At 42.4% G+C, this 14,199-nt stretch overlaps 1 protein-coding gene across 3 annotated transcripts in view; it reads left to right on the top strand.

Moving 5' to 3' along the window:
- SYK (spleen associated tyrosine kinase) overlaps positions 1-13,668 on the top strand; it is a 108,146-nt gene extending 94,478 nt beyond the window's left edge. Inside the window, exons 12-14 of one of the 3 annotated variants that reach the window (XM_027550359.1) lie at positions 6,404-6,544; positions 7,689-7,801; positions 11,046-13,668. In XM_027550359.1, coding sequence (XP_027406160.1) covers positions 6,404-6,544; positions 7,689-7,801; positions 11,046-11,118 — 327 coding nt within the window. In that variant the 3' untranslated portion in view covers positions 11,119-13,668. The remainder of the gene's footprint in view (positions 1-6,403; positions 6,545-7,688; positions 7,802-11,045) is intronic. The other 2 variants (XM_027550360.1, XM_027550358.1) reach the window with 2 other exon arrangements.
- Positions 13,669-14,199: the final 531 nt, after the last annotated feature.

Raw genomic sequence — 14,199 nt, 5'->3', positions numbered from 1 at the left:
TTTAATTGTGATATCAAAAACATAGCATGTATGGGGAAGAGTGAAAGGGTTAGAGTATTTGGATACAATTAAAGTTAAGTTGTTATCACCTTAAAATAGATTTATATTTGTAAGATATTTTATGTAAGCCTTAGGGTAACCACAAGGAAAAAACCTGCAGTAGATGCATAAAGGATAGAGCAAAAGAAACTAAGTATACCACTATGGAAAATCATCAAATCAGAAAGGAAGACAACAAGAGAGGAAGAAGTGAACATAGGAAATCTAAAATATCCAGAAAACAATAACATGATATTAGTAAATCTTTACCCGTGAATAATTACTGTAATTGTAAATGGATTAAATTTGTCAATCAAAAACCATAGAGTGACTGAAAGGACCAAAAAAAAAAAAAAAGACCCAGCTAATATACTGCCTACAAGAGACTCATTTCAACTTTAAGGATACACAAAATCTCCAAGTGAAGAGATGGAAAAATATATCCCTTACAAATGGAAACCAAAAAGTAGCAAATGTACCTAGGTTTGTATCATACAAAATAGACTTCAATCTAAAAACCTTAGCCAGAGACAAAGGAGGTCAGTCATCCTATAATGGCAAAGGGGTCAATTCATAAAGAAGGCATAATAATAGTAAATATACACGCCCCAACATTGGAGAACCTAAATATATTAAGCAAATACTAACATATATGAAGGGAGAAATAGATAACAATACAATAATTGTGGGGGCTTTCAATACCCCACTTTTAACAATAGATAGGTCATACAAACAGAAAATCACTAAGGAAACATTGGACTTGACCTATACTTTAGACCAAATGGACCTAACAGAATTCATAAGAGAATTCTATCAAACATATCAAGAAGAATTAATGCCCAAAATGGAAGAGGAGAAAATATTCTCAAATTCATTTTACAAGGCCAATGTTATCCTGATACCAAAGCCAGATACAAGGAAAGAAAACTATAGACCAATATCCCTGATGAACTTAGATGCAAAAATTCTCAACAAAATACTAGCAAACTAAATTTAGCAACACGTTACAAAGATCACACATCATGGTCCAGTGGGATTTATTTTTGAATGCAAGGATAGTTCAATATATGCAAATCAGTAAATGTGATACCTCATATTAATAGAAAGAAAGATAAAAATCATATGGTCATCTCATTAGATGCATAAAAGGCATTTGACAGAATTCACATCATTTCATGATAAACAGTCTCATAAAGTTTGGTGTAAAAGGAACATACCTCAACACAATAAAGGGCATGTATGCAAGCCCACAACTGATGTTAAACTCAGTGGAAAATGGTTGAAAGCTTTTTATCTAAGATCAGGAATAAGATGAGTGCTTATTAAACAGTACTGGAAGTCCTAGCAAGAGCAATTAGGGGGAGAAAAGCCTTATGTATCAAAGTTACCTCAAGTTAAAAAAAAGAAATAAAAGGCATCCATACCTGAAAGGTAGAATAAAGTTGTCTTTATTGACAGATGACATAATCTTATACAGTTGACCCTTGAACAACACAGATTTGGATTGTGCAGATCCACTTACACACGGATTTCTTTCACTAAGTATGTACTATAGCACTACATATTTCATTATTGGTTGAATCCATAGATGCAGAACCATGAAGATGGAGAGCCAACTGTAAGGTTATACATGGATTTTTGAGTATATAAAGTGTTGGCACCCTGAACCTCCACATTGTTTAACCCCCACATTGTATATAGAAAACCCAAAGACTGCATCAAAAAGCTGTGAAAACAAATAAACAAATTCAGTAAAATAGCAAAACACAAAATCAACATACAAAAATCAATTGCACGTCTATACACTAACAGTGAACTATCTGAAAAAGACATGAAGGAAAAACTTTCATTTGCAATTGCATCATAACAATAGATATTTAGGAATAAATTTAGCCAAGAAAGTTAAAAGATCTACTGACTGAAAAAAGATATTGATGAAAAATTGAAGAATACACAAATAAATGGAAAGATATCCTGTGTTCATGGATAAAAAGAGTTAATATTGTTAAAATTACCATACTACACAAAGCCATCTACAGATTCAATACAAATCCCTACAAGAATTCCATTTTTCACAAAAATAGAAGAAATAATCCTAAAATTCATATGGAACCCCAAAGACCCTCAATAGACAAAGCAATCCTCTGAAATAATGAAGCTGGATGCATTATGCTTCCTGACTTTAGACTATACTACCAAACTATAGTAAACAAAACAGTGTGGTACTGACATAAAAACAAACATGAAATCCGATGGAACAGAAGCAAGAGCCCATAAGCCTACGCATACATAGTCAAGTAATATTTGATATGGAGAGTCAAGGATATCCAATGGGGAAAAATACTCTTCAAAAATTGGATATTCACATTCAAAATAATGAAAGTGGACCCCTGGACTATAACACTCACAAAAATTAACTCAAAGTGTATTAATGAATTTAAATGTAAGACTTGAAACTATAAAACTCCTAGAAGAAAACATATGGAAAAAGCTCCTCAGCACTGGTCTTGGCAATGATTTTTTAGATATGAAACCCAAAGTACAAGCCACAAAAGCAGAAATCAACAAGCAGGACTATATCAAACAAAAAAGTTTTCTGTATAGCAAAAGAAACAATCAACAGAATTAAAGGTCAACCTAGAGAATGGGAGAAAATATTTGAAAACCATCTATCTGATAATTGGTAATTACCAGAAATATATAAGGAACTCATACAACTCAATACAGCTAAGTAGCAAAAAAACCCATATAATCCAGTTTTTAAATGGCAAAGGACCAGAATGGAAAGATTCTATTTTTCCTATATTTCTATAACAAAAGAAGATATACAAATAGCCAACAAGTACGTGTAAGGGTATTCAACATCCCTAAGCAACAGGGAAATGCAAATCAGAACCACCGTATGTCTCCTCATACCTGTTAAAATGGCTGTCACCAAAAAGATAAGAGATATAAAATGTTAATGAGGATGTGGAGAAAGAGGAACCCTTGTGCACTATTGGTGGGAATATAAATTTGTACAGTCACTATGGAAAGCAATGCAGAGTTTCCTCAAAAAATAAGAATAGAACTATTGTTATCATTCAGCAATCCCACTTCCAAGTATATATTCAAAGACAATGAAATCACTATCTGGTAAAGATATCTTAACTCTCATGTTCATTACGGCATTATTCACAATGGACAAGACATGGGAACAATCTAATATCCATCAATAGATGATGGATAAAGAAAATGTGATGTGTGTGTGAGTGTGTGCATGTGTGTGTATGTGTGAGTAGGCTTAAAACTGTAGACAATACATGGGAAATATCCAGCCATAAAATAGGAGGAAATCCTGCCATTTGAAACAACATCAATGTACCTTGGGGGCTTTCCTGGTAGCTCAGCTGGTAAAGAATCCACCTGCAATGCAGGAGACTCTGGTTCAATTCCTGGGTTGGGAAGATCCCCTGGAGAAGGGATAGGCTACCCAGTCCAGTATTCTTGGACTTCCCTGGTGGCTCAGATGGTAAAGAATCTACCTGCAATGAACCCAGGGAGACCTGGGTTCGATCCCTGGGTTGGGAAGATCACCTGGAGGAGGGCATGGCAACCCACTCCAGTATTCTTGCCTGGAGAATCCCATGGACAGAAGAGCCTAACCAGCTAAAGTCCATGGAGTCGCAAAGAGTTGGACACAACCGAGCGACCAAGCACAGCACAGCACACAGACATACCTTGAGGACATTATGCTAAGTGGAAAAAGTCAGCGAAAGACAAATACTATAAGACCTCACTTGTATGGTAGAATCTAAAAAATGCCAAAGTCATAGAAACAGAGAGTAGATTGTGGTTGCCAGGAGCTGGGAGGTGGGGGAAATGAGAAGATATTGGTCAAAGGGTACAAACTTCTAGTTATAAAATAAATTCTGGAGCTCTAACCTACAAGCCTAGAGTTAAGAGCACTACATTGTATGTGCTCATACTCAGTTGTGTCCAACTCTTTGTGACCCCATGGACTGTAGCCCACCAGGCTCCTCTGTCCATGGGGTTCTCTAGCCAAGCACACTGGAATGGGTTGCCATTTCCTTCAGAGGATCTTCCTGACCCAGGAATAGAACCCACATCACCTGGGTCTCCTGCATTGGCAGCTGGATTCTTTACCACTAAGCCACCTGGGAAGTCCACTACATTGTAAACTTCGAAGTTACTAATAAAGTGGATCTTAAATGTTCTCACCATTTCAACAACAACAACAACAAAAAATGGTAATCTTGTCAGGTGAAGGATGTGTTAACTAATTTTATTGTTGTAAATATTTTGCAGTATATACATGTCTCAGTCATCACACTGTATCCAAAAAAAGCCATGTGAGAAGCAGCCTAAAGAAACTGAACACATGTGAAAAAATGAGAACATGAAGAATTTCTTTAAGAAAACAAAGTGAAATGAAAAACTTTAAAAAGTTAAGAAAGATTAAGGAGAGATGATAGTGGCAGAAGCGAATTAGCTGGGCTCCTGGAGAACTGTGCATGGCAGCATGGACTTGTGCAGCACCAGGACCATAAATACAGATGCCCTTTGATCCAGCAGCTCCTTACAAGTACTCCATACACAGGGCAAATACACACTGTCAGTAATGTTCACTCCAGCGTGATGTGTAAGAGCGAAAATCAGGAAAAAACTTAATGACCTCTCAGCAGGAGGCTGGCTAGATGAATCATAGCAGATTTATGGAAAGCATGCAATTAACTCTTCTAAAAGTGACTTCCTTTGCAAGTGCTGACAGAAATATATCTATGACACATGGCTAAGTAGAAAAATTAAAAAGTAAAGTATAAGAAGTATATGCCTGTAGCTTGATTACCTCTCAAAAAAAGCATGTATTACTTATTTATACTTGTATATAGATTTTTCTGGAAGGACTCAAGAAAAATAATCAAATGTGCTGTCTCTGTTGATGAGACTTGGAGTCTGTGGTGGAAAGAGACTCATTTTCCCTCATGTTTAGGATTTGTCAAAGGTTTATCTTGTAATCAAAATTCAGAATAAACTTCAAATAACATACATGACTAGATTGTTCAGAAAAATCTGAAATCAAAATCTAAAAATAATGCATAAAATGAATGAGGCAGAAGTATAAGCAATGTGCCGTTTAGAGAAGATCTCAGATTAAAATCCCTGAGTTGTCCCCCTCTGGCCACCATAGCGCAGCTGGCCTCCCTCTGTCCACCCCAAGAGATGCCACCAGGGTTATAGTGACTTCCAGGGGAGGTAGTAAGACTTGTCCATGTCACACTGAACCTCATGTCCCTCAGAAAGGGTTTTTCTGGGCAAAATTTTGATCTTTTTACCACCACTTGCTTTTTTAAATTAGAAAGTTTGCAACTTTGTTTTAAATGATACTAGGAAATCTTCTCCCCCAAAATAATCAGGGCTGACTTAAAACTGTGGACAAATGTACAATAATAGTTAAATATATTGTAAACAGCCCAAAAACCATTAAGTAACACTCAGGCCTGACTCCTGCATTGTCATGCCAAACTCCAAGAAGCTGTGAGCAACCAAAGAGGTGAGAGAAAGAGACTTCGAGGATACAAAAACTTCAGTCCGAATCTTAAAAATACATATTTAAACCTTAAAACTTTAAGATTTAATCATATTTTAAGATTCAGACAGAATATATATATAAACACAGGCATTTGTGAGTCGTGATTGTATTGATTTTTAAAATTGCAGTAAAATATACATAACGTCTGGAGGAAGAAATGGCAACCCACTTCAGTATTCTTGCCTGGAGAATCCCATGGACAGAGAAGCCTGGCAGGTTACAGTCCGAGGGGTGCAAAGACTCGGACACAACTCAAGCAGCTTAGCACGAGCATACGTAACATAAATTTTACCATCTTAACCATTTCAAGAGTACAGTTCAGTAATGTCCATTCACGTTGCTCACAACTCCTCTCCAGAATTCTTTTCATCTTCCCAAACTGAAACTCTACCCATTGTAACAGCTGCTCTCCATCTCTCCCCCTCCTCTGGCCCCAGGCAACAGTTATTCTACTTTCTGTCTCTGTGACTCCAGAGGTCTCAGTTGTGCGGAATCATGTATTAGTCCTTTAGTGACTTGGCCAGCTTATTTCACTGAGCATAACACAAGGTAACTGCATGGTTCATCTATGTTATGGCATCTGTCAGAACCCCCTTCCTTCTTAGATGTGCATCCGCTATATCAATATACCCCGTGTTGTGTACCCGTTTACTTGTCAACGGACACTCGGGGAGCTCACGCCTTTGGCGGTTGTGAATAGTGCTGCCGTGAACAGACACGGTGTCCATCACTTTATTCTTGATGGAACATCTCCATTTGCCTGGTTTTCAGGCCCAGACCCATGGAAAGTGGCCTGTGAAGTGGTACGCTCCGGAATGCATCAACTACTACAAGTTCTCCAGCAAGAGTGATGTTTGGAGCTTCGGAGTGTTAATGTGGGAAGCGTTTTCCTACGGGCAGAAGCCATATCGGGTGAGTTACTTGTGCCTCGTGTCCTAATTATAAGGCTGTCAGAACAGATAAGCACCAGATTATCTTTACAGGACCCTGAAAAACATCAAATTTGGTCACCCTTCCTGAGTCTGTATCTTTTGAGAGTGCAGAGCTAATGTGATCTCAGTTTATTATAAACTGAAAGAAATATTTGAAACTATCTGGACAATGTGTGTTTTTTTTTCATTGTCTATTATACACATAAATATGCACTCGTACGTCAACAAAAATTCAGTTAACTATCAAGTTCAGAAGGAAAAAAGGGAATTTTATCTGAGCCAAACTGAGGCTCATAACCCAGGAAGCAAATTGTTAGAAGGCATTGAGAGTTATTCCACCTGTTAAAAGTCAAAGGCACAGTCTTAGAGACAAGATCTTTTGAGACAAAAGATTATACATCAAAATGACATACTCATTCACTAGGGATATACACAGTCCAGGTGAGCATGTACAGAGGGAGCAGCAAGTCACCACGACCCCCTCAGAGCTAAGAAAGAGCACTATTTTTTAAAGAAGTGACATTGCCAGTGTCAGAAGAGAGAAAGAAAATAGATCTCTGTGGTCAAGCAGGTCCTCCTGTCTTTGAGGAGCTCTGGTTAATGTGTACTGCAGATACACACTGCCCACTAGGGAGGGAGAGAGGAGGTCAAAACACACAGAGAGGATTTTATATTTAATTTTTTTCATCCTGCCTTAAAATACGAATTTTACTTAAACATGTACCCAAATCAACATTCATTAGAGTTGAAATAAAAATAATGGCTGCTCTCATTTGCAAATGTGCAATTCAGTAATCTTTTCTAAGATTTTTTTTTCACATAAAAATATATATACAGAAAAGTGCACAAATCCTAGGCTACAGCTTGATGGAATTTCATAACTGGGACATGTCCATAAAGCCAGCCCCTCAAAGCAGAAACCAAAGCTCCCTTTTCCCCCTACATGCACAAGACTTACCCCAAGGGTCACCCCACCTGATTCCTGGCATCATAGGTTAGGTGCTTCTGTTTCTTGTACTTTATATAATTGAAGTCACACAGCATCTACTCTTTCGTTTGTTTTCAAGGATGGGTTCTATTTGTTTTGTTTTGCTGAATGCTGTGCTTGGTTTTGCCTGGTTTAGGGAATGAAAGGCAGTGAAGTTTCTGCTATGCTGGAGAAAGGAGAGAGGATGGGGTGCCCACCAGGGTGTCCGAGAGAGATGTACGAGCTGATGACCCTGTGCTGGACCTATGAGTGAGTACCTAGCCCTTCCTGCCATTTAGCCCAATCCTCCGGAGGCTGATGGAATTGCCAGGCACTAATAAGGACCATAAATGCTACCTTTTCATGAATCAGGGGTCGGCTCCCTTCAAACAAACAATCGGGGACAGGTCTTGCTTCCTGGACCATACACTTCTGTTCTTTAGTCCAAAGAGTATACAATTACTCTAATTCCAGGTATAAAAATTTAAACGTAGATGATATCAGGGTTAAGGGGTGTTCAAAATAAAAAACAAATGTTCTTAAGTGTCTGGTCTGGGGATACATGCCATGTTTGGTAAGAGAAGATGATGGAAGTATTTAGCAGGGAGATGTCATACTGTCCTAATTCCTGATCACCTTTCAGCCTGAGGCATGATCACGGATGGATTGGCTCAGGTTGCACTCCCCCAAAGTGACTCAGAACTTGAAACAGTGGCCCTAGAGTCTGCCCCAGTGGCCTTCCAGGCAGAGCACATGTGACATTGTAGGCACGTGATGTGCAGGGGAGCTCAGCTGGCCAGGGAAACGCATTGCCCCTGAGAATCAGGGACATGGCCTTTGACCTTGCCTGGGTTTGGCTGCCTGGATGTGCATTGTGGAGAAACCCAGGGCCAGGGTCTCCATCCCTCTGGCACTAAAGTGTGCTGCAGAGCCCTTGTAGCTTGGAAAAGATGCAGGTCTGTAATCAGGAGGAATTCATATATCTGCCAATAGATTTAATATTTTGAGGATCAGGTTTCTTCTCAGGTATGACATCTGATGCTGCAGAAGCATCTCCAAGATGATGGATATTCTAAGTGCTTTCAGATGTAACCTGGAATTCTGCAACATCCCAGGAAGCATCTTTCATGACTGTAGCTGGGAATGGAAGTTAAGAATCTCTTTATTATCTAAAAATGACCCGGGGTCAGCCAAGGGAAAGATCAACTTTCCTCATGGAAGTCAACAATTCTGGGCTGGGCGAACAGGAAACAAATTAACCAAGCACTTAAACACATGATTACATATTGTGATGGTGCTACAGAGCAAACCACAGGGAGCTTTGAGTGAGAGTAGAGAATTTCCACCCCTGGGTGGGGAAGATCCCCTGGAGGAGGAAATAGCAACCCACTCCAATATTCTTGCCTGGAGAATTCCACTGACAGAGGAGCCTGGAGGGTTACAGGCACATAGAGTTGGACACTACTTCGACTGGTAGTAGTCGAACCCTACTACCATACAGTAGCAAAGAGTCAGACACGACTAAGCAACCGAGTACAGTACGGCACACACACAGAGAATTTGCCAGGGGTGGGGATTATACTTCCATTGACAAGTCCATATTGGCCTCTTTTAGGAAGGGGTGTTCCAATTGAGAACTGCAGGCTGAGGAACTTGAGTGCAGGAAATGAGAAGAGAAGGAGGCTGCTGGGCACCAGGGTCAGAGCAACAAAAGCACCCCAGACCGGGTACACAGAAGTGGGCGGGACACCGGCAAGCACACAGGACCCTTGGCCACACTCCTCTGCAGAAGCTCAGAGTTTCCCTGGCCTCCTGGCAGCAGCCTGGCCCGTAATGTAAAGGAGAGATTCTATGGGAAACCTGACCAGGCATCTTTGCTGAGGGTCATTCTTTATTCCTATTTCCCCACACTAGTTCGCTTGGCGTGTCAGGGGATCCCTGGAGAAAGGATAGGCTACCCACTCCAGTATTCATGGGCTTCCCTGGTGGATCAGACGGTAAAGAATCCGCCTGCAATGCAGGAGACGTGGGTTTGATCCCTGAGTCGGGAAGATCCCCTGGAGGAGGAAATAGCAATCCAGTCCAGTATTCTTGACTGGAGAATCCCATGGACAGAGGAGCCTGGCGGCCTATGGTCCATGGGGCTGCAGAGTCGGACACGACTGAGCAACTAAGCACGGCACCCAGTACAGGCTATTAGGTGGATGAAACCCTCACAGTAAGACTCTTAGGGACTTTTTGTGCATTCGGTCAGAGGAGAGCACCCTGTTTGGCAAAGATGATGAGGTTGTGCTCTTTAGTTGTAGAAACTTAGCAGCAGGAGGGACGGTTTCCCTCTGTGTGGACACATTTCCACTTGTGGTTCTGCATCCCAGGCTTGGCCATCACTTCCACTCCTGCACACACCTTGGTGGCTGGAGACACATCTTCCCACAGTGAGACAGAGGAAGCTTTTGTCTCTAACCATGACCACAGATGACATACTTCAAGCAGCTTTATTGCTTGCTCTTGAAAACCATAAGTGCAAATGAAAACCATGAGTGCAACCATTTATTTTGATGCCATTTGCTAGAACAGCCCATTTTGGTTCTGTAGAAACCACTGCTCTTACAACAGTGAGTGAGTGATTTTTGGTCCCCATGTGGGGTGCCTGGCTATTCTCTCATATCTAGACTGAACCAAGTGAAGTTGCAGCTGTTGTTGGTCAAAAAGGTTGAATGTGGACAGTGTATGCAGTTTAACCTCAAGTTCTGTGTCACTTACTAGGCAATTTTACCCACTTGCAATATTGCCAAAAATCTTGCAAAATAAAATAACTTCCAAGCAAGGACATATTCTCAGAGTTTTAAGAAATACTTGCTTTCAGCTGATCCTGTTCAGTATGCCCATGTTAGAGGAAACAGAGATGCCTATAAATGTTTGTTTAGAGGCTGCAGATTGTTAAAAACGTTTACCCATGGTTTGCATACACCATCGCCTCACCTGCTAACAGTGACAAAAGTAAGACCTTGCCACATTACGGTGTGTAATAGCAGCATGTTTTCAGAAAATCTAGAGCCATCTACTGGGGCACAACCTTAAATTGTGCCCACATTTTTGTCTTAAAAAGATTAGGAGCTAAGTGTTAAATGTATATCTACAGCACACTGATCAACTAAGTATTTTCAGATGCATTCTGTTTTGCTAGATCATAAAGAGACCATCTCTGAAAGTGGGGTTTAAAGATCCTGACTCTGAGTACAAAATTTTCCCACCTTACGTGGACAGGAGTCACCTGGGTACTCTGTTGTATGCAGGTTAGTTCTGTGGGTCTAGGGTGGGCCTGACACTGCTCCCCAGAGACTTCTGGTCACCTGAGCCCAGAGAAGGGGTGTGCTGTGACTGCGGGTTCCTGAGGAAGCCAGCAGAGGGCGCTTCCACTCCACTCGCACTTGGCCTGCAAAGGCCCCAGCTGTGATCAGCGCTTTTTCACAAGCATTGATAACAAACAGTAATACCTCTCTTCCCTTTGCAGCGTGGAGAACAGGCCTGGATTCGTAGCTGTGGAACTGCGGCTGCGCAATTACTACTACGACGTGGTTAACTAAAGGCTCCCACGCCTTCTTTCAGAAGATGAGCGGCTGCGGGAAGACTTTTCTAGTGCGTTGATTTTGAGCCTTCATCTCCCTCTGCCCACTGGGAGAGACGGCTCAGGTGGACTGTGTCCGTGACTGTTGTTCCCCCAAAGCCTGTCCTGGAACACACCCTCCACAAAGTAAACCCGTCCCAGAGAAGCGGTGGGAAGACAGACAGACAGGCAGCAGGACTAAGGAACCTATGGATCCGTGTGCGTTTCTTGTCCATGTGGCACGTTGTTTGCAGGATTTGTTTGCAAATTCCTTTCTCATTTTCCAGTTCTCAGGCTCCTGGGTTGCATTTGAACACCAAGCATCACCACGGCGTGCTGAGCCTTCTTGCCCACCTTGGCTGCAATTTCTGGAGGACGCCTTTGGCTTGTGACACCTGCCAGGGAGGGAAAGGAGAGGAGAAGGGGTTTGACTGCCTCTAAAACATGGCTCTGACAGGTCCTGAGACTGAGTCCTGCCACTGAAAAACTTTCCCCAATAAAAGTGCTTTGAGGCTTAAAAACAAACAAAAATCAGGCTGCATCAGTGCTATTTCTAAGCCTGTAGCCCAGTTCAGGGAAAATCTGCTTTTGCTCTGTGTGTTCTGAGGCAGAAAGTTTGGGTCTACGTGGAAAACAGGGCCTGTTAGAATGAATTGGCTTGGCCTACTCTCCCCGCAAAAGCCTCTCTCCTTCAGACTCTCAGAAGGCTGTACTTGACTGAAGACTAATAAAGAAGGTTTTTTGTAAAGATCCAGTAGAGGAGAAGGTGCCCATCATCTCAGGTCTGACCAAGGACAAACAGCAGGGTGCTGCGGGCTGCTGTCTGCTTAGCCAAGCTTCCTCTTCCGCAGCTGGAATTCCCTGACTTTCTCTGTATTCATGGTAAGGGACAACCTGTTGGCCAAGGCCATCTAAAGATAAGTTTCTGAAGCAAGTATTAATTCAAAATAAAGCCAAAGACCCTGCCCTGCCCACAAGTAAGCCTCATTGAGTATGATTTTCAGTGGAAGCTACAAGACCCAGGAAATCTTTTCTAGTCCCCTACTTCTTGTTAATCCTGACTATTGTTTGATCATATGTAGGGCATCAGCTCATTGATATCAGGTTTGCTGTAGCCCTTGAAGGTAGGTGTTAATTGGCCATCCTTCTTAGGTCTGTCAAGACACATAAACTCAGACCATCTCATCATCAGTTGCATCTACATCCAGCTGATGGCCAGAGGAGGAGGCCCCACTTCCTAACAGGGAAGCTGGGAACAGAGAAAGGCAGCAGTCAGCACCCCAGCTTAGCCAGGCAAAGACATGACTCCCCTGGTGGAACTTGTGTTAAGAAACTTTCAGAACCTGCCCATGCTTTTTGGAATCGTGCCACCTCGTGGTTTATTCACTGTGTTAAAGAGAGGATCCCTGCGTGCTGAGCAGATACTCAATGCACAGCACACTGAAATTATAAAGATGGTCAGGCTGTGTAGAGTTATCAGAGGAAGATGTGGATAAAGCAAGGATGGCATCTAAGAAAGAGGCCATCCATACACACTGCTGGACTCCCAGGGTCCTTCTTCGGCCCTAAAGTGTGTCTGAGCTGAGGCCACATGAATACAGGAATAAGGGATGTGCATGTAATAAGTGTGCGGAGCTCTTTCCTTCTTTCTGGTGGGATTGTCCACTGCCTAGCATCTCCTCACCCCTCCCCGGAGTCTGGGGAGGAAGACCATCTAGAATGCTAGTGGGCAAGAGAAACCCAGCCTGGGAGGCAGCCAGTGCTTCCCCCTCCCGCTCTGTCCTCTGCTTCGCCCCCAGTGGAGAGAGACCTGAGTGTAGAATTCCCCCTGTGGCCAATGTCCATGTCTTATCTGGTGAAAACTGTGTCCTGTGTTATGGATAACTCTCCTTTCCCCTGGGGTCACAGAGGAGGGGACACAGGGAGAGGCAACCTTGTAGAAGAGGGATTTGTGATGTAAATGAGCAAAATTTGGAAGGTTAGAGCCTCCTCTGGGGCATCTGGCCTGGGCTGGGCTTTCACATGCACACTGCCCTTCTGATGGTTCTGAGCATCTTTACCCTGATATGGGCTCACTCCACGTGCCTTCACCTTTCAGTCCACGTTTAACAGGAACAAAAGGACAGCATGATGGACACATTGCCCTGGCCGGCATCAATTGTCTGCTGATGCCACAAACACCTTGTTCCTCAGTGGGACCAAAAGTTTTTGTAAAAGAAACATAATTCATTCTGTGGTTAAAATAATAAATGCTTTTTGTCTGAACCTGTTCTTTCCCTGCAATTGCTGGTATCAGCCTTGCCTTTGCCACTGGATGGTGACTTCACATCTACTCCCAACCGATGACTACAGAACCCCACCTGGGTTTTCACATGTGGGGCAGACTGCTGGATTGTCAGGCATCCAGCCTCCCAAGGAGCACAGCTGACCAGTTAATCTGGGCGTCGTATTCTCCATTCATTTCAGAAGAGCAATCTTTTGTCACTGGACTTTTTTTCAACTGTAATTTTTAATAAAACATTTAAATGAGCTTTGTGATGAGTTGCATGGATGTAATTAAAATGTGATAGGTGTGCTCGGTCACTCAGTCATGTCCGACTCTTTGTGACCCTATGGACTATAGCCCACCAGGCTTCTCTCTCAGTGGGATTTCCCAGGCAAGAATACTGGAGTGGGTTGCCATTTCCTCCTCTAGGGGATCTTCCCAATCCTGGGGTCAAACCTGTGTCTCTTACACCTCCTGCACTGAAAGGTGGGTTCTTTAGCATCAGCACCACCTGGGAAGCCCCAAATAGGACAGGTATACTGTCAAATACACTGTCGAACAGCATGTCCAACGTGCGGCATGCTTAAAAACAATGTTAATTCCCCAGCCATGGTCTAAAATGGTGGATGTTTGCAGGCTGGTGGGAGTGGATCTGGAAGTTTCTGCCATGCACAGAAGGGAAAGGCCTATTGATGAGGGCCCTAAGCCACTGAGCTCCTCTGTTCACGGGCAGGGGTCTGCCCAGCAAGAGCCTTGCAGCTCACAATGTACCCTAATGGGATGTGGGCCGACAAG

This window comes from Bos indicus x Bos taurus, chromosome 8, assembly GCF_003369695.1.
Source record: "Bos indicus x Bos taurus breed Angus x Brahman F1 hybrid chromosome 8, Bos_hybrid_MaternalHap_v2.0, whole genome shotgun sequence".
In the NCBI taxonomy this organism is placed as follows: domain Eukaryota; kingdom Metazoa; phylum Chordata; class Mammalia; order Artiodactyla; family Bovidae; genus Bos; species Bos indicus x Bos taurus.
The sequence above is the reverse complement of the archived record's forward strand: the minus strand, read 5'-3'. Positions and strand labels throughout refer to the sequence as shown.